Genomic DNA, 20,172 nt, shown 5'->3' with positions numbered 1-20,172 from the left:
GTAACTTTCTATTCGATATTCGATGCTATTCGGAGATTGTAACTTCCTCTTTTGTTATAGAAAGCCTCTTGGCTCTGGTGATGAGAAGCAAAAAGGCTGGATTGTTTGATGTCACCCATCACATCCTATGCAACTTTTATGTAACAATATGTGTTTAACTTCAAACAACACACAAGTAGCTCCACAAGAGAATTCCCCGATAATTCTACAGGCCTAAAAGGAATGCCCATCTGCGTAGCAGGTACGAAGCCTAACTTAAGCAGTGAGTGACCCACCCGCACCGCCTCATACTGCAGACACGTGGTTGTTTATCATTCTCACTCTTCCAATCTACCCACGCCATCATGCCTAAAGGTCCCAGTACACCCCCAGGGCGAGTCTCCAAGACCTCTATGAAACCAAAATCATTTACCGCGTCAAATATTGTCGCCTTGAAAAGAGAAATTAGCACATCTACTCCTCAACCGTTGCAAGAAGTGAACAACCCCCCTCCGGTTCGCTCACTCGTAAAGGCACTTGCAACGCACTTGATGGCTTCCAAGAAAACGCGTTGGTTCGATGGATTCGAGAAGTGAAGGAGCTACATTGTGTTACGACGAAATCTCAAATTTTTAAAAGCGCGAGCCAACTTCATAAACGCGATGGCAACACCACCATTCTTAAGCAGTCTTGGACTTCTCAATTTGTCAAACGCCTCCCGGATGACTTGAAGCCGTCTAAACGCCTCCAAGCTAAGAAAAGGCGTCTTGATTCATCTGATTTGGAGACTGTTCAGCATTGGTTCGACCATTTAAAGCCTTTGATCGCGGACATCCCCCCAGCAAACATCTATAATTTTGATGAGACCAACTTCCAGATCGGCCTAACAACGAGACCGAGGCTGTACATTGGTAGACGTGGCGATCCCTACCCTTCCATCAGAGAGTGGTGTGAATGGATTACCTCGATTGAATGCATTGCTTCCGACGGACGGGATGCAGGCTCATACCTTGTCATTCAAGAGTCCGCAATAATCGACGAGGAACTCGATTACCAGTACGTGATTGATGATATTCCTGATTTTACGGAGCTCCACGAAACACCGAACGGTCGACTTACTGAGGAGCTTGCATTGGGCTGGCTTGAACGTTTTCACAAAAGGACCAAAGATCGCGTCGCCGACAGTGAATCACGTCTCCTCCTCTTCAAGGGCCAACCCTTTTTCTTGACATTCAATTTCCTCCGATTCTGTGAGGCGCACCGGATCATTCCATTCTGCTTTCCGCTCAACATTGCGCATCACATGCAACCATTTGATCTGGAACATTTTTCGATTTACAAGAAGTATGGACCGGACTGCTTCATACCTCCCGAAGATCCTGATGAAGAGAAGATGTGGTGGCTCACTACTTTTGGTTCCGCGTGTGAAGTGACCTTGACGCCCGATATTATCAAGCGTGCATTTGCCGACCGGGGCATCTATCCATTCGATCCGTCGAAATTGACGCAACCGCTAGAGGAAGAAAAGAACCAGAAGCTTGCAGTTGAGGAAGACAGCGAATGAGAAGTTGTTTCACCTATATTTTGTACACTTATTACCAGTGTAGAAGTGTCCAATGAAAGATCGAGAGTTAAAGCAAGCTTGATGTAGTAAACAAGGACAAGGCAGGCCCAATAGGCAGGATCTTGAGCTTATGTAATGTTATAATCGGTTAAATACTTCGAATTGGCCTCTGGATACTCTTGGATGTCTTGGATCAGGCTGCAGGGCCCCTGGCTCATCGGAAAAAAGGGCCGCGACTAGTTGAGGAGGAGACAGCTTCAATACGACGCTACGGAGTGAGTGTGGGGTAACTGATCTACATCCGAACAAGAACGTTATTCTCCGCTGGGATTTTTCCTCTAATGAAGATGTCTTGAAGACCGTGCCCAAAAGAAAACACCCATTTCGTTGTCAGTGTGTTGTTTAAAGATGAAGCACCTGCCTATGGAGCTTTCCACGATTCGGGGGTTTGTCAAGCATAGACTCCGAATTGAGCATACACCTCAATATGAAGATACGGGCTCAGATCTCTATTCTTCTGTTTGCCCTTGCGGTAAATGGGCAGAATGACACTCTTGGTCTCAGCAGTGGTTACACATCACTTTCAACAGCCAATTTCGATATCAAGCTGGTCAAGGATTCTCAAATTCTTGCCTCGCTGAAACCGACCGGCAATGATTTTGATTTCTTGCCATTCGACGATATCACCTACCGAGCAGCTAATGGTCAATATCATAATGGCGACATCACATTTCGCTATCGTACTTCTGGTGCTACTAAATGGGTATCGGCCGACTCGTCGACCGCGAGAAAGCAGGTCAAGAGCGCCAAAACTGGTGGTCTTGCCGCTGCCGACCTTTCTCCTACATTGCCATCAAATTCACCAATTCGTGTGATCCGAAGTTGGTCGGATGTCGATGGAGACTTGGGACTGGCATTCACTCTCACAAACACGGGCAAACAAAATCTAGAGATAGGCAGTCTCGGTTTTCCCACAGAGTTCAATAGCATCTTTACCAATCGCGCTGCTGAAGACATGGCTGCAAAGTGCTCTCTAACGGATCCTTACATTGGCATGGATGCTGGCTATCTACAAGTAACTCCGACATCTGGAACAGGAGCTGCATTGATTGTGACTCCTCTTGTCAACACCAGCACACCTCTCGAGGCGTGGAGAAATCTAGATGAGTCCAGCACTGCCCCTCTATACTATGGGAGTCAGACCTTCGAAGGGTTCTACGAATGGCAGACTCATAGCAAGGCGTATGCTGAAAACGAATGGTCTGGAGTCACACCTTGGAATGACCCAAGCTCCAAGACTCTGAAGTCTGGCGAGTCGGTTACGTATGGCCTGCGATTCTCCATTGTTAAAGATGGCATACGTGGTATCCAAAAGGCTGTTCAGTCAACAAACACGCCTGTTACTATCGGCATTCCGGGCTACGTCGTTCCTGTTGACCTGACTGCTAAACTCTACGTGTTCCATGGGACTATCTCAAAGGTTGTATCCGACAAGAACGCCTTCAAGATCTCGCAAGATTCAGAAGACACCCTCAGTCTGACTCCAACCGGGTCTATCTGGGGCCGCACCAAGGTAACCATCACATATGCAGATGGAAAGGTTCAAACGGTGCACTATTTCATCACCGACTCTGCACCAACAGTCATCAGCAAACTCGGAGAATTCTCAACCACATCCATGTGGTTTGACGATACCTCAGATCCTTTCGGCCGCGCACCCTCTGTCATAACCTGGGACCATTCAGTCGGGGCACAGGTCCTACAAGACCCGCGAGTCTGGATTTCAGGACTGAGCGATGAAGGCGGCGTGATCTACTTAGCAACCGCAATGAAACAATTCGGTCTCAGTAACGCCGCGGAAATCGCAAAGCTCGAAAATTTCGCGCAAGATGTTCTTTCGGAGACAATTCAGAACCCGGATTTCACTGTTCGCAAGAGCATCTTCTTCTATGAGCCTGATCTAGTGCCCGGGTACGAATACGACCAGTCTATTGACTGGGGTAACTGGTGGTCGTGGAATAAGGATGCATCGTATGCGACAGATCGCGCATATGATTATATCCATGTTATCGGGGCGTATTGGGCGCTCTATCGTGCTGGAAGAGCAGATGAGTCAGTTCTCAGGGTCAATGACTGGCAGTGGTACCTTGGTCAGGCGTATAATACTACAATCACCTGTTTCGCGACAGACTCGGATGGAAATGGATTGATTGGGTACTCGAGATTGGGACTCATGGGGGAGACTGTGGTAGGAGAGCTGCTGGCTGATCTTCAGCGCGAGGGCTGGACTGGTGAAGCTGATGCTGTTGAAGCTGCCATGAAGCTCCGAGCAGATGCGTGGGATACCGAGGCTGTGCCTTACGGAAGTGAGATGGCCTGGGATTCAACGGGCCAAGAAGGAATCTATTACTGGAGCAAGTAGGTTTTTCCCTTTTTAAACAGGTGAGAGCAAGTTCTAACAAGCTATTCACGATCAGCTACTTCAATCTCGCGTCGACGGCAACGAAAACCATCAACAGCATCATCGGGTACATGCCCACCGTTTCCCACTGGGGCTGGAACGGAAATGCTCGAAGATATTGGGACTTCATGTATGCACCCCCCAGAATAACCGCCTCAAACATCCTCTGATCATATATCTCTCTAGCTACGGTGGCAAATTGGAACGAATCGAGCGCATGATCCACCACTACGGGTCTGGCCTCAATGCCCTCCCACTCCTTTCCCAATTCCGCCAAACCCCCAACGACGCTTACCTTCTGCGCGTGGGATACGGCGGTATCACGGGCCCGCTGAGCAATATCCGACAAGATGGATCCATGTATAACGCCTTCCACTCATTCCCCGATACCCTTCGCGGTGACGATTATTCGGGAGACTACGGCCCTAACTTCCTCGGTATGATGATCGGGTCTAGTGTGTACGTCGTGCACGATCCTGATGTTGGACTTGTGACGTATGGTGGGAACATGGATGTGTCGGGTAATTCTGTCACGGTTCAGCCCCGGGACGCTGTGCGTCGTCGTGTTTATGTTGCACAGTTGGGTGTTTATGTTACGATCAGCGTGGGGCAGATTGAGGAGTTTTCGTTCGATACGTCTGATTTGACTTCCTTGAAGCTGCGTGTCGTGCCTGGCCCAGCAAAGGCGTCTTCGACTGTCGTTTGGGTCGAGACACCTGGCACCTCTGACAAGTACGCTGTTTCAGGGAAGGCAGAGACGCAGAGAGGTGGATCGTTGATTAAGCTAGATTCCGCTGGGGTTGACGTGATCGTCTCTAAGGCGTGAAATTTTGCTGTGTGATATTGGTCCATGTTAGTAGTTCAGGGCCAGTATTATTCATGCTGTACATAGTCTGAGTCTTAATTTCGCAAGATGTGTACATAGGCATTCCGTCCTTCTCGGAATCCCCAATATGGCAATTGCGATCGATTGTAGCGGGCAACGATATCTACAGAGCAAAAGACATCATACAAATGACATCGTCATTCGACCGTACTTCTTAAATTGAAGTAAACAGACCAACTCCAGAACGATGGACTTTGAGCACGGATGCAATCCCAGCCAATGAATCGTAGTTCCCGTTCACTAGTGGGCCAGCCTCTGGGGGGATGATGCAGCCCTGAGAGCTTGAACCTTGGCAATGGATAGTCAAAGGTACTATTGACGACTCTATCGAAGTGGAAATGTTATTAATGCGTAAATTTGCCCTGATCTATCATAACCCTTGACTTGGCAATAATGCCTGGGGTGCCGTTGCCGCCAATTGTAAGTAGAACAATGCCTTTGTCCAATTCGCCGGGGTCTGACGCCGGAGGACCTTCAATTACATGGCTCTGGGGTTCGGGAAGATGTCATACTAGAGTTTGTCTTGAGTATATCTTCAAGGCTCCAGAGCTATCTCCAAAATGACGGAGCATGATGACATCCCCGGCGATCGGCAGTGATTTGCCACTGCCCTGGCTACACTTGGTACTTCCAGGATGACTGACTGCAGCCATACATGGTACGATCTTAATTATGGGAGAGTTCGTGTACGTCGGCAGGTTCCACGGTTATCCATAATTCTTGGTTTCTTCGAGAATAGTAATTCCCCATATATGACATGGGCACATTGGCAATGGACGATCTTTGCTGCGTTCGTGGCAAGCCCTAATCGACCCACGTGATTTTGGACTGACTCACGATGCACTATTTTTCGGGATTCGGGAAGTTCCCGAGTCTCCGGAGTGACCGGAGTGATTGGCCGAAAATTATCGGCGATAATCGCAGGGAACGATTGAGTCATTGATAATGATTTGCTTTTCACACATGGATAGGTTTCTACAAGGAATCAAGATTGGCCAGCAAAAATTTTGTCATTATGATAGTGTTTGTAGCTATGTACAGGATTTGGTTTGATTGTATTGTCATGGTCGTCGTTGCATCGTGAGTCATTATGTCGGTCAGGAGATGATTGAGGGGAGTGTCGGAAGAGTAGAGTATGAGGTGAAAATCGCAAGAGGTAGTGTCGAAGGTAATAGAGATGGGTTTTATCCCATCTTAACCGGCAATAGGAGAGACGGAGATGCAGCAGAGGTTGTTTTTGGAGGTCACTTCAATGCAGTGGCTCTGATCCGGAAAGAGAGCCTTATCAGGCAATAATTGAGATGATTGAGATGTCTCGGCTTCCGTATCAATGGGCGTCTCGGTCGCTGGCACTCGAACAAAGGCCACTGTCTCGGATTGTGCCTTGAGTTCAGGAAGATCGTTCTCATCTTCTTCGTCGGTCTCCTCGAAGTCGAAGGAGCTGATACGAGATTTCATATCATTCTCAGTCCAGAGAACAGATCCACAATGTAACCGGAAGTGCGCTACGCAGCGGCGGAGGTCCGGATCGGGCGCGGTGGCCTCCCGAGTGAGCTTCTCTTTGGAGATAACGGTGAGCTTGTATGGAAGAGCGTTTCGGTTTGCCATGGGGGGCCACCGCTTGTTGGTGTTCTTTGTGAAGTTTGGCACAGCAGGTGCAGGCTTAGGAGTGGCAGGAGTTTGAAGGCCGCGAGTAACTGTCATTCTCGTCTGGTCACTGGCGAGGGGTGGTGTGATTGTAGAAAGGGTTTGTATAGTTTGGTAGTTCGGTGTTTAGCGTTAGGAATTATGATTGATTCCTGATTGAATTCGATGTTTGGAATAGTGATGTATTATTGTCGAGCCGAATAGTATATAACTTTCGAGGTCAAATGGGGGAGAGGGAGGGTTAAAAAAAAGCAGGAGGAAAGCCAGTCTTATACGGGACGGATCTGCAGTATGGGGAACCTGGCCCAAGCACCGGCGCTAAAAGGCGCCGCTAGAGTGTTGGCAAAAACTCTGCCGTGTGTGACCCAAAGTCTAGACCAGTGCCCGTGAAGGCGTGCTTTGTTGGCTGCTGCTGGTCCAGCCTGAGAGTCCGGCGCTTTCGGCCCTTTCTACGCTGACCAACCCTTCTCCTGCAGTTTGCATAGTTCACTTACTTAGTTACTCTAGGGTATTTTTCCCTTCCATTTTTATCCGATGAATGATGGTATGACTCTCTATGATTCATCACTATGCTTAGATTTGCCATCGAATGATCTATTGACTTTATTCTGACATAAAATTATGACTTTCTTTCATAATCTCAAACTATTGATCCTTCATAGTAGAAGGATTTCATCTTCAAAGTCTAGTATACGTTAACGTCCTTTCTGTTGCACAGTGTGGTGGACCGGCTAATCGGGCCAGCAAAGAGTGGAGAATTCGTGATCAGTTGATGCTTCGAAATTTTTTCTGTGGAGACCCTGCGGCGGAGCTTATCTTCCTTTATTCAGCACTTCCAAATCACTGGCAAACCACATTCCACGATCCACCACGCCCAGGGGAGACTCACGATCTCCGCGGATTACCCTTCCAGGAAATCCGAACACCCTCAACTTCGTGACGAGTCCGGCTAGGGCTCGACGATAGTACTAATTTACTACCCAAGATCTCTTAAGGAATAGTCGGTCGCAATCAAGCTACTTTTTCCTGAACACTCTCTCCTTTTATTCAAAAGGTGTATCTAAATCAATCTAAACATACCTCAACTTTCTTTCTCTCTCTTTGACTAACTCTCTCTTTGACTAATAGGAATCACCAAGTTGACTGAAGAAATCCTTAGGTAACCTGGGCCTAAGGAGGGACCCCTGTGTGCCAGTGGAATTACTAGAAAGCCCCGCTTCACATTCTTGCCAAGGCTTTTCCTACTCCTTCCAGCATTTCCGTAGCAAAAGGTCCACGGCGGAGACATCGTGATTGTTCATGAATTGTAACTTGTCAAACTGTCCACTGCGCCCCAGAGGACACACGTTGCACAAAGTATATGATCCCCGGAGAAACTCATCCACTGCAGCAACTGGCCTCTTCGCTTTCGGAGTTAATAATGGCCCCCGTAGATCTTCTTGCCACTACCCCACTCTCCTCCTGTGTCTCCCGATTTCGCAACGGCTTTCAGACGAGATCTTCAGGTGAAGTATAAGAGTCTCCCGCAATATAATTATAGCAGACCCATTTATTCCACCTTCCATTCCTGCAGACGAGGTAATTAGGGTAACTTGACAGATCTTTGATGTACCGGTGGTATATTTCTTCCAGACTCTATTAATAGGGATCTTCTTGTGGAGTGGAGTGTGAAAAGAACATGGAGACAAGATCATTGCTGGCAACATCAGGCAGACTTCCATGTCCAAATACCACCTTCTATCCCAAAAGTAATCATTCTTTAGACTCCTTACATACATCACTTTGACCGATCCTTTTAATCTATACTTCTTTAAAACTACTCAGTCAGTGGCATACATCGTCCAACAGTCCCATCTTTCTTATCCGTCAATCATTATGCGCCACCGCAAACGTGCTGGACCCACTGTGGATATAAAAAGAAATATGTAAGAAGCAAAAGGCAAGCACGCACAGTAATAAGGATCAACTCTAGAGAAAGAACAAGAGAAGACGAAAAAAGAGAGAGTCTGAAAGGGCCTGAGTTTAATTAGAGGGTGTCTACTGCCCCGTTCCATCTGTTTGGCCGTTCCTCCCTCGTCGTAACAAATCCCGTCCCTTTCCCAGCCATCATGGTGAAAATTCATAGACGAGTTATGCTATTTGGCAGTAAATCTCGTCAAATTTTTGATTTTAGGCCATAATATTTGATAGAGTCTTGACTAGGTCGGCTTACGAGTAATGTCAATTGCTACAAAACTTTATTTTCTATAACCCAAAGTCCGGCTTGTATTTGGAGTCCTTGCATAATAGATCATAGCCATTGGCAAGGTAAACATCAGTTATCGTTGCTTGATTTTGAGCAATGCAAGAACTCCCAATTCTCCGCCTAATATCAATTGATAGAAGTTTCTGATATTCAATCTTTCCAGTCTTACTGATTGTCGGCCATATTGGTGGTATTGAAACCCATCTGACTACCAACACGTAAGTCATCTACATTTAGGCCTCATTTTTAATTTTTATTCTGCGGTCCTTTCAACCCTAAGCCAACTGCCGATCTTCTACTCCAACTAAGTCACCAGCGGGAACTACTGCACGACAACGGATGACTTTTGTTAGGTCGCAACGCTGCGGATTCCGATCTATCGGTCATGGGTTCAACTGCCCCGCGCGCAACACGTACGCCTCGCGCCAACTCCCCCTCCTGCAGTCTGAAACATTCCTGGATGCGACTAATGCAAGAGTGCGACCCGACAACTGCCATAGGCTAGCCACGGAGGATGATGACCCATATCGATAACGGGCATCAATCTACTACCCAAACTTCACTTGGAATTTTTGATCAGCATCTCTGCATTTTTCCTTGCTATGCTCTGACCCATGATATCTGTTATTATTTTTCTATAAACTCCTTTCTATCCTCGGGGGTAAGCACCCAAACTCAATCCACGTATTCGGACCGCGGCGGTCCAGGCCGCCCGTCACTGGGTCTTGACTATCGTTACATTCGAAGAATGGAAAGACAACGCCACTGTGACGGCGGTTTTGACCGATGCCCATCACTCACACTGTGAAAGGGTTCTGGGGTTGATATTGATGAAGAACTGCAATGATCTGCACCTCGGTAAGAATGATTGGGTCCTCACACCCTGCGGACCCTAGTCACGATGTCTCAAGGTAGAAGATATCAGTCAGACCCCTGCGATGCAGCCTTCGAGCTCGGCATCTGAGGCTATTACAAACCTCTCAATAGCCACCAACGAGGTTATCTTGATGGATTAGAAATCATATCCTGCCTATTCTGTATTTGCTGCTCTCCTGGTCTAGGTGTAAGCTGTGCAACGCGTGGCTTTGCCCGACACGTAACGCTCCGAGAATTCTCATTATAGAACAAAGAAAGAGACTCGGGCCAGGTTTGGCCTAGCTATTACTCGTAGCGCGCGTGATGCGCACGTCCACATGCCTCAGCTGTGCAGCCGGTTTGTCTGATGCTGGTCGAATCAGGGCTTCGCTTGCTCATCAGACATACCGCTTATGGTATATGAGAGGCTTGGGATAGGCTGGGTTTTGGCGCCTTCTACGAGCATACTTTCTGTAGCGGTCTAGTCTTTCAAGGTACGTTCTTAATGGGAACGTTTGTCACGTTGAAGCCTGGTTAATCTTGGCAATGAGTGATTGGGTGTCTGGTGCTGCTGTAGCATTCAAGGAGCACTTTCGGTCACCTAAGTAGAGTGAGATAAAGAATTCAGTGTTTGAGGGCCATCAACTCGTCTTCGGGCATCACATTGTACTTATGAAGGTAGCTTAACGCTTACATTGCTTGTCAAAGAACTCGGCACTTGGGCCACACCCTTAACGCAAAATTGCCTTTTAGAGACAGGCTCCAACTTAAACTAGAGAATGCAGTTATTTGAAAGTTTGTGTATAATGTAGACTAGTTAGCTCTCGTTAACAAATAAAGCAAGGGTGACATTATACGTATTTATTAAGCAATAGCTCTCTACAGGACGGCCAACGCAGAGTCGACCGTCTAAAGAGCGTATGCTCGCAGAGCTGGTGCATGATACTCAAGATTCCAGCGTGTTAATTTGCCCATCAAAAGGTTCTGCCACATCAGATAATGTGTCTGATATGGTCGTCCAACCTGCATTGTTACATCCATGATGTCAATCATGTACCGGGTTCCTTTGCACCAATATGACCCAAGAATAGCCTGAATCAGAGGTGCAGAACCATGCCATCTCATCAGGGTCCAATGTTGCGCCTTTCTCCTCTTGAAAACTCTGTGTAACCAGGACAAGTTAAAGAAGATGGCTACCGAGGCCGAGCGTGTGTAAACGGGAACACAGCAACCCGTCCTGCTGTGAGACCCGGTAGAAGCATACATTGGAACTCTTAAGACACTCTTTCCGTTCTGAAAGGCGTACATTATGTTCTTATCCTGCTAAATTAGACCCTTGGTCGTTATTGTGCAACTCTGTACATCTCCGCCCTTGTACAGCCGTCGAGGAAGGGATTCAACTCTTTCTGCTCGAGTCATATCAAACCCAAAAACGATCGCGCGTCTACATTATTTGGAATTTGAAGGTCGAGGCGCATGGACCGCCGATCTTCTCAAGTGATCGGGGCTGGGTCATTATTCAAAGGTCATCTGCTTTGATCTGAGGAGAACCCACTTGAACCCAGTCAGTCCGGCGGGGCTCCCGTGCAGATTACGAACCGGGCCATCTCATCCTCTTGAGACTGGTTGATATATCTGGTTACAGTATATTGATTATTTACTTACTTCTCAACTATACAGTTCGCTCAGGTCTATTTCAACGGTCTCGGGCCTTCATCGTGGGATCAGATGAATCCTCCATCTGTACCCCGCGACTCGAGCCTCTCGAATCTCGGCCGCATCAGAGCGCGCGCGAGCATCATATTCATCCGTAACCCGCTAGTTCTAAAACGTTCCTAGCTCGTCTCGTCCGGCTGACAAGATGCGGCCTGAGCTCCTTGACCTTTCGTCCTCGGATCTAAGTAGTAGCCTAGAATTCCCCTCATTGCCTATTTTTTCCGAGCACTTTTGCCCAACCAGGGAGGAAAGGTCGGTGCAGAAACAAGACATGTCTGGATTACTTGACAAGGGAAATCTTTTCCCCTTTTTTTAGCGCCAGGATATTGATGATTTAGATTCGCCGTTGAGTCCGATATAATCCGACTGCATGTCGCCGTGTTGAATGGCCGTTGGCCGGGACCTTTGGCGCTGTTCTGCAGAGATGAGGCTGGATTTTCTTGAATATGCATAGCCAGTAAGATAAAGACAGGAAACTTCTATAGTACCGTTGTTCTCGTGTTAGGCCAGTGGTTAAAGTAACTAACTATATCACAACGGCTCTAGCTCTTCTTGCCATTTCGTCTCTTTGCCTAAAATATCGATGTTATTGATTAGTAGTTGGCGATTTGGTTCTAAGACACATCAAGTTACACAGTCCAGACCGGCCGGATGCGATCAACAAAATTTAAAAGGCCTATCATATCGAGCCTATTCCCTAGCTGTGTGATGGAGCCATGAAGAAAAAGACGCTTCGAAGAGGGGCAAGGGACTTTATAGACTACGGGTATTCTATTCTAGACCTGATATGGTTTCTAGCTCACCTATATCTCACGAGCACAAGCTCATAGCGCTTAGATATTCCGTACCTCATATTACACAGTGCAGCCTTCCCAGTCTTGTATCCCATTCTATCCCCATTCGAGGATCTCGTGATAAGCCCCGCGAATTTCAATTTGAAGTCCAACTTGTACGACTGTCATCTTGCCTCTTTTCCCCTTTCTACTACACCTTATTTCCTCTGCCTAGAAAAATCCAGAACGTGCCAACTGCATAAGGGCACGCAATCTTTGTCCACGCCGTTCATGCCCATATCACGCAGGGTTTTCCATTTTGCCAACCCTATCGATCATTGTCCCACCTCGGGAAAATCACCTTCCGCTCGAGCCATTTGCTGCAGGAGCGAAGGGCGAGATATCCACCGCGAAGCCTCTCATTTGTCTCTCTTCGCCGCCAATCCTGGGAGCCCCCAAAGCCTGACCGCGCCGTATCCGCGACGCCCCTCCCTAAGAGGATCAAAACGAACTTCCAGTCCCTATTCCCCTCCTAGATCTGATCCTTCACCGTTGGGCTATATCCGATCATCTCTATAGTCCGAAGACTTTACGGCAAACTGCATATTGCAGGCTGCAGTTCTTCGGTACTCAACCGGTCTTCTCTTCTAGGCCTATTATACCCTATCCCAATCTCCATATTTTGCCCTATGCTTTACGGCCCCACGGCAGATCCCGAGCCCGAGAACTACCTTGTTATCGTTGACAAGGTTGCTTCCATATTACTTTTTACGATCATTCCCTTTTTCAGTTCGAGGGGACTCCTATCCCTTCATATATTTGATATTCTTTTAGCTTTTATTCGGCTGATTTACATCATAGTCTGTGATCCTCGATTCTGATTGACTGGTCATAATCCTGGTTTCTTATTATTGCCTTCTCCGATTTACTTTTCCCTCAAACAATTGGCTTTATACCTCCCCGGCCTATCCATTCCCGTGACTAATCACGCGACGCTGCATTCCACCTGCACCTGCGCATCTCACATCTCCACCCCCCCCCCCCCCCCTTGCCCCCAAATCCCGTCATCTTTTCCCACCCCCTTGAGACCCGTCGTCGTGGGTCAACCGTCATTGTCTGGCTATCTGACTTGGTGGGTTTTCTGGGCTTTTATTCGTCTCTACTTTATCTGATTATTCGGGAGGTGTTGGCGGCGCCTATATTATCAAAGCCTTGGTACTCCGGCCCACCTTTTGGGGAGTCTTGCATAGCGCCAGCCTCACGTGGCAGTTGTGAGTTCCTGATTTCTCAGGCGACACCGCCCAGCAGTTCTGCGGTACAGAATCAGGCACCCACAGGCACACAAAACCCCAGGCACCAACCCGGCATTTATTCAGGCATCCAAAAACCCATCACCCTCAACTCGCTCACCGCCTCGCCCCTCTCGCACTCCCAGCGCATCCCGACGCCCGAAGCTCCATCGTTCGACCACATCTAACCCAACCATTCCCGCAGATCGACCTCAGAGGCCCGACTCCCCCATCTGCATGCAAGCCTAGCATACCCGCCCACTTGCGCCACCGACTCTTGTCGCAACTTGTTCGCGACTCGATCTCAACCCATCCCCCGGGCGCGTTCCCTTGACGCGCCATTTCGCGGCCTCCGCCGTTGGATCGTTCAACGATGTATGGCACGCCTCACTCTCACGCGACAATGAACGGACTGGGTGAGGTAGTCGATGGCTCGGGGACCATCGATCCCGCAAACCTGAGCAACTCCGGTATGTCTGAATTTTTCCTCCCTCGTCGTCATGATACTATATCGGTCGCATGGTCGTCGTTTCGTCGCTTTTTTTGATGTTCCTTGCACTTGCGCCATATGTGTTTGCTCGCTGTCCCGACTGCACCTGTCGTCTTATTGCGCAACTCGGCGCGATGAGGTTCCTCGCAACCGGTCACTAATGGCGCTTGGCTTTTCGTTTCCTACTCTTCGCCTATTCTGTCACTTCCCCAGTCACCTTCCTGTAAACTGATACCCCTACTAGTCTCTACTATGCCGGCACCATCCACTGCTGAGCCAAGTCCCCGTGGTATCAAGCGTAGTCGCACGCCAGATCACGGCGGGAATGGACTCGGAGATGGTGATCAAGATGATGGTACGTGCGCGATAAGAGGGGGAAGAGAGAGAGGGACTCTGGTTATCCTTATGTCTTTTTCGCCTATTCCCTCATGGAAATCACATCTATTTCTTTTCGCTCCACTTGCACCTTCCTTGCTTCTCGTCGCAGTTGCTCTGCACTTTGTTCTCCCACGGTTTGCTAATGCCTTTACGAAATGGTTTTAGAGGACCAAGGTCGTCGCAAACGCGGTCGTCCCCCCAAAACGCCTCGGGCCAGCTCCAACGACCATCAGTCCGCAGGTACCCCTGTTCAAACGCCTCAGATGCAAAGCCGGCCTCTACCTCACCAGGGTGCCGGCTCCCCGCCGCTTGCATCGCCGCCGGACAAACCCACTCCGACAAAGACGCTCGTCAAAGCGCTTCCCACTGTCAGGGATCATACATCTGATCAATTAAACGATGAAGGTGATGAATACATCCCCAAGGAGTTTGACGATGCAGGGGAAACAAAGGTGGATTCCATGGGCTATCCTCTAGGTGGCCGCGAATACAAATGTCGCACTTTCCGTGTCCCCCACCGAGGCACCAAGCTCTTCATGCTGGCAACAGAGTGTGCGAGGGTGTTGAACTATCGGGATTCGTATCTACTTTTCAACAAGAATCGCTCTTTGCACAAGATCATTGCGTCTCAAATCGAAAAGGACGACCTCATCCAGCAAGACATTCTCCCGTACTCCTACCGCTCTCGACAAATCGCCATCGTCTCCGCCAGGTCTATGTTCCGTCAGTTCGGCAGTCGTGTGATCGTGAACGGCAGACGAGTTCGTGACGATTATTGGGAGAGCAAGGCCCGGAAACAAGGCTTTACCGAGGAGGACTTGGCCGGCGAAAAACGTCCAGGAACCACCAAGGCTCGCGATCCTCCGGTAGACACTCAGACTTCTACACTGCTGCCACTTCCCCACAACGATGTCATATTTAGCAGTACGGTTGAGCCTCTGCCGCCTGGCTTGTCTCTAGATGTTACGGACTCTACCTCGTTGGCCCAGCTCCCGATGATTCATATGGCGACAACCGACGATCCTCGGCTGCGGGACTACAATTCCATGCCGCGTTCACGCCAGGAGTTGACTGGCCAACCATACCAGGACAATACACGGACAAGTACTGGAGCTGAAATCATTCATCAGGCTCAGACCGCTGCCGATTTCAATAAGGCTTTGAATGCTCAAAGAAGTTTCCGCCTGAAGGGATTGGATGAATTTTATTCGAAACCTCGCGAAGCCCCGGAAATTGAGGGCCAGGCCACCACTGCTCTTGACTCCGGATTGTCTGTTTCGCAGCCTATTCAGCCTGCCCAAATACCACCCGCGGGAATGGCAACCTCTGCCCATGCTCAACATATGATTCCTCCTCAAGCTATGGTGCCTGGCCAACAAGCTTTCCCCCAGCAGCCACATCAACAATCAATCGGACAATCTCCCGTCAGAGGAATCCCTCCTGGCATGCAACCCAACCTTATGCACCAGCGATCTAATCCATCCATGTCAGCCGGTGTGCCCCAGGCTTCTTACGCGTATCCTTCTCAGCAGCCACAGCAGATGTGGGGTCAACCGCCACCGCAACCTCAACCGTCGCCCTTATCGGCTGCGGGACCGCAAGGGGTGGGTATGCCTCAGTACGGTCAGCAGATGCCAGCAAATCCGCAGCAGGCTCCATCACCGATGCACCATGGCCAGCAACCCCAGCAGTCTCCTCGCCAACACCGTCCGTCGGTACCACAGATTCCCCAGCAATTCCAGCAGATGCAGCAGCATCCCCAGATGCAACAGCAAATGCAACAGCAAATGCAGTATGCTGCCGCTGCTGGGACACCTGCTGGTTACCCTGCCATGGCGCGGGCAATGTACCCTTCTGCACAGGGCCCCGGCGGTCAGGCTTTCATGGCAGGCAACCCCCAGCAAGCAGGTATGACGATGGGTATGGGTGCGGGTGGTATGCCTGGTTGGCCTGCGGGAGCCGGTGCCCCGATGCAACCTGGTCAGCCTCAGCCAGGTCAGTCTGGCAGTCCATTAGGAGGATGGTCAGGCTACTAGATCGTGGTTTGGCGTTGTCTAGAATGGCGTTTATGGGACACGATTTTCAGCATCAGAGACGCCAATTTTTCTTGTTTTCTTTATCGCTTTCTTGAGGTCCTTGAACGATTCCCGCTCTTCATTTTCCCCCTCAACCTCCTGTTATGGTGATCAACCTGTTTTAACCTCTCCCCCCTTGCATCTCGTGTCTGCTTGTGTGACTACCCCTCATCGAGTGGTTTTCGATAATGTTAATCTGGGCCAGCCCCCCTATACCCTTTGTTGTACTTGGTTCGGCTCGGGTCTTGATTGATGTCTTTGCACCGTTATTTTCCTTGTTCTGACTCTCCTATCCTATTCATTCCACTGGTTTGGGGGAATTTCTCTCGGCGTTTCTTATTGCTTGACTTTTCCGGCGTTTATGCAGCAGCCGCTTTGTTATTACAGATCTATGAGTATGTATGTTTTCTTCTTTCTTCATTCTTCTTCCCCATACATGGTCGATAGAGAAGGTATCACCGCTGGTATTTTCGGCGGACTTTGTTTTATGGGATCGAGATTTTCCTGCTATCTGTGCCTATTCTGCGCAACGCTGTATATCTCGATCATGCTCCTTCCCAAGGAGCGTACATCGACAGCTGCCTTTATGTGATTTCACTCTGCGTGTGTTCCGCTTCTTTTGTCTGTATTACCGTTTGCCTCTTATTTTTTTTTTCTGCGGGTGCCCCTCTTCGGATTCCCCCTTTCTTGCTTTGCTGTCTATTCCATCCAATTGACTTATGCGAATGACATTATTGGTCCTTTTATCCCCTATCTATGATTCTGCTGTTTATATTTCTATCATGTGTTATTCTCGCGGCAAGCTTCATCCTATCTTCCTCTCAAATTTGTTTCATATTCCCCCCTCTGGCTATGGGTAGCTTCAAATTGAAAATGATCTGACACTTCTGGTTTCTGTCACGTTTTTCACTGGCGGGATACAACGCCATTCATTTGACGTTCTTATTCGGCTACCATTATGGCATTGTATGGCGATTATTTGGGATGATATCGTCGTTTACTAGAGATGCATGGCTACCATACCCTTGACTAAACCGATGAAATTCCTTCCCTGAGAGGTTTGCTAAAACCTACATCACGTTTGTGTCTAAGGATCTCGTGAATTTTTTGCTAATGCAAGGCAAGGCACGCAAGTACCTTCCTTAAGCATCCGATGTCAAGTGTACGTTGATTCATATTCATTCCATCTCAACTTTATGTGCAGTTTCCTTCGATTTTATGCTAATAGTTACTTACTTACAGTCGTGATCAAAAATACTCCCACCACGATACTAAAAAATGGCAAAAAGGTAACAGTCGACGTCCCCGGGAAGGCTCGAACTTCCAACCTCCTGATTAACAGTCAGACGCGCTAGCCGATTGCGCCACGGAGACGGCTGATGTAAAGTGGCTTGACTTCTAGAATTATAGTTGAGGTCATATTTTTCTAGCTTAAGCCTTGAGAAGTTGTATATAGCCGAAGGACCATGTCAGAAGACTAAACGATTAGACGAGATTTAGGGTTATATCTATACTTCTGGTTACAGTTTAAGGTTATAAATAGTTTCCCTTGACTATCTCTCTTATCTAGGAACCCAATGTGAAATCTTCGGCATTCTAGGCATAATTTCCGGTCGCTCAATCAGGAGCCGTAATGGCGTCCATAAGAAATATATATTCGACGTGGTGGAATCCGCCAGCATGATCACCACACTTATCAATTTCCTCAGCACCAACCCCAATGAAAAGTCATGTTTGGAAGACAAAGTTATACTCAGGGGCTGGCCTATAGCTTCCACCATAACATCGCTCGTACATAGCGCTCGTATAAAAGAACAGGAGGCAAGAAAATGCAGAGAAAGTCTCATCGTGAACGGGTCCAAGTCAATTCAATACCCCGAAGCACTACCTGAAGAATCGGCATCTTCAAGGTTGAATCTTTCAAACTTCCATGCCTCTTTGCGACCCCAGCGAGCAAGAAAATTAATTGATCAACCAGTTCTAATATCTCACAGAGTATACCGATAACGCACATATTTGCCGTCCAGTGATGACATACATCCGAGAAACATCTCCTCCCCATCTTCGGGAGTAGAGCGAGTCGCCTCGCAAAGTTTGCCCATGAAACAAAACAAATGCGGGTTGGATAAGATAATAACCCCACTGGGCATTTATATAAAACCTATATATAATATGACATGATAAATCGGTATGTAGATACATGGACTCGAAACCTATAGCCGCCCTAACCCCAAGCCGGGATTGGCGCGATGCGCGCGAACCATACCAGAAACCCAGTGCATTCATATACAAATACGAAATTTGGCGCGACAGATGCGAACCTAGCACATCAACAATGAAAGAAATGATAGCTCGTAGTAAATATGCATTCGTTGAACCAATTGATTCCTGAAAATCAACGACGAGCAGGCACCCGAGTCTGATGTCTCCACTTCCCACAAAACCGAGTTTTTCCACCCTCGGCTCCGCTCACAATGCAAAAATTACGCAGCACCAACGACTCCTTGATTCCTTATCAGTTCAAAAATAATTGCTCTTCGAAAAAGACAAAAATAGACGTCCCCGGGAAGGCTCGAACTTCCAACCTCCTGATTAACAGTCAGACGCGCTAGCCGATTGCGCCACGGAGACCCGCTTGTGGCAAACGAGGCCAGTTTAGTGAATTCTATTATAGTTGACTCGCAAGACTAGGAAAACGGGTAGGCCGAATCACATACAGGTCATTTGATGGGTATGTAAAATCTCCTAGCTTGATTGGTATACATAACGCAAGTATCTCAGACTGCTGGTCATGAGGTAGTACGCATGTACTCTGTACATTTTTTGCAGTGCCAAGAATGCACCATAGAGTGATCACTTCTCCACGGTGGGTGATACACTAGCCGGAGGCTTGAGCTTGTTGACAGTAGTAAAAAGAATTGGCATAATTGTTTAATAGAATTGGCTAGCAGTGATCAACTAAAGACACTTTCCTCACTATTAAATAACAGAGACAACATAATTTCAGTAGGAAATATCAGGGAGTGTATGAGCTAGAATAGCTGCAAGAGAACGGATAACCCAGGTTGGAATCTCAGAACTAGCCCCCCCACCTTACAAGAGGCGCTTCAAGGTGGGACGATAGGATCTGCCGCATGTTGGATGCAAGCAGTCGCAATCTTGGGATAAAATTCCCTAGCGCTTCTTGACAGCAGTCTTCCACTCATCGCTGACAATACCCGGTAACCAACCGCGCGCTCGTAGGTATTGCAATTGAGACCCTTATCAGACCAGAGGACATAGTCGCACCAGCTTCGGTTGGAACAGAAGTGAATGCATTCAGCAAAGTTCAGAGCGGTGGGACTAGCCTTCAGGCCTGAGGGATTGTGGCCTGGAGCAAACCATTAGCTTATTCTGGACTCGAGGCATAGTATACAATACTCACGTCTATCACAGTAGACCTTTTAAGCCTTGCATCGAACCTTGATCTCTTACCTGTACATTGTACTCGAGACCCATACCATATGCAGTCAATTTTTCGTGCGTCCTTTTGCTTTCAAACAGCGCCGGAGTGTCGTTGAATGGTGATACTAGGTAAGAGGCGTGCGAAGATTGGGGCTCGGGGTAAAAGAGGCGAGAATGAGTGATAAAAAAGTAAGAGAACCGTCTCCTTTTTCTACTGTTATGTTGTTTCTCAAACAGCCGGGCTAAGATCCTACCTACTTGATAATGCGAGGATCAATATCCTGTAATTATCGATACAACCAATTACAGGTAAGATTACATACACCGACAGAATCGTTACATAGGTCCGAACTTAGGCCTCATTTTAGCA

General features: G+C 48.2%; 4 protein-coding genes across 4 annotated transcripts; 3 read left to right on the top strand and 1 right to left on the bottom strand.

Annotated features, from left to right (window-relative positions):
- Window positions 1-344: 344 nt before the first annotated feature.
- On the top strand, window positions 345-1,543 carry N7496_006574 (uncharacterized protein; the record flags this gene model as incomplete). The annotated part of the gene is made up of 2 exons (XM_056699503.1): window positions 345-553; window positions 619-1,543. The coding sequence occupies 2 exons, from the start codon at window positions 345-347 to the stop codon at window positions 1,541-1,543; spliced, it is 1,134 nt and encodes a 377-aa protein (XP_056554916.1).
- A 487-nt stretch (window positions 1,544-2,030) lies between these two features.
- Window positions 2,031-4,830, top strand: N7496_006573 (uncharacterized protein; the record flags this gene model as incomplete). The annotated part of the gene is made up of 3 exons (XM_056699502.1): window positions 2,031-3,961; window positions 4,021-4,134; window positions 4,191-4,830. 3 exons carry the CDS (start codon window positions 2,031-2,033, stop codon window positions 4,828-4,830), a joined length of 2,685 nt encoding a protein of 894 aa, XP_056554915.1.
- Window positions 4,831-6,084: 1,254 nt separating this feature from the next.
- N7496_006572 (uncharacterized protein) lies at window positions 6,085-6,594 on the bottom strand (the record flags this gene model as incomplete). Its single annotated transcript, XM_056699501.1, has 1 exon — window positions 6,085-6,594. The coding sequence occupies one exon, from the start codon at window positions 6,592-6,594 to the stop codon at window positions 6,085-6,087; it is 510 nt and encodes a 169-aa protein (XP_056554914.1).
- A 7,224-nt stretch (window positions 6,595-13,818) lies between these two features.
- On the top strand, window positions 13,819-16,319 carry N7496_006571 (putative nuclear localization protein; the record flags this gene model as incomplete). Its single annotated transcript, XM_056699500.1, has 3 exons — window positions 13,819-13,885; window positions 14,150-14,260; window positions 14,449-16,319. The coding sequence occupies 3 exons, from the start codon at window positions 13,819-13,821 to the stop codon at window positions 16,317-16,319; spliced, it is 2,049 nt and encodes a 682-aa protein (XP_056554913.1).
- Window positions 16,320-20,172: the final 3,853 nt, after the last annotated feature.

This window comes from Penicillium cataractarum, assembly GCF_028827025.1.
Source record: "Penicillium cataractarum strain IBT 29864 chromosome Unknown utg000005l, whole genome shotgun sequence".
In the NCBI taxonomy this organism is placed as follows: domain Eukaryota; kingdom Fungi; phylum Ascomycota; class Eurotiomycetes; order Eurotiales; family Aspergillaceae; genus Penicillium; species Penicillium cataractarum.
The sequence above is the reverse complement of the archived record's forward strand: the minus strand, read 5'-3'. Positions and strand labels throughout refer to the sequence as shown.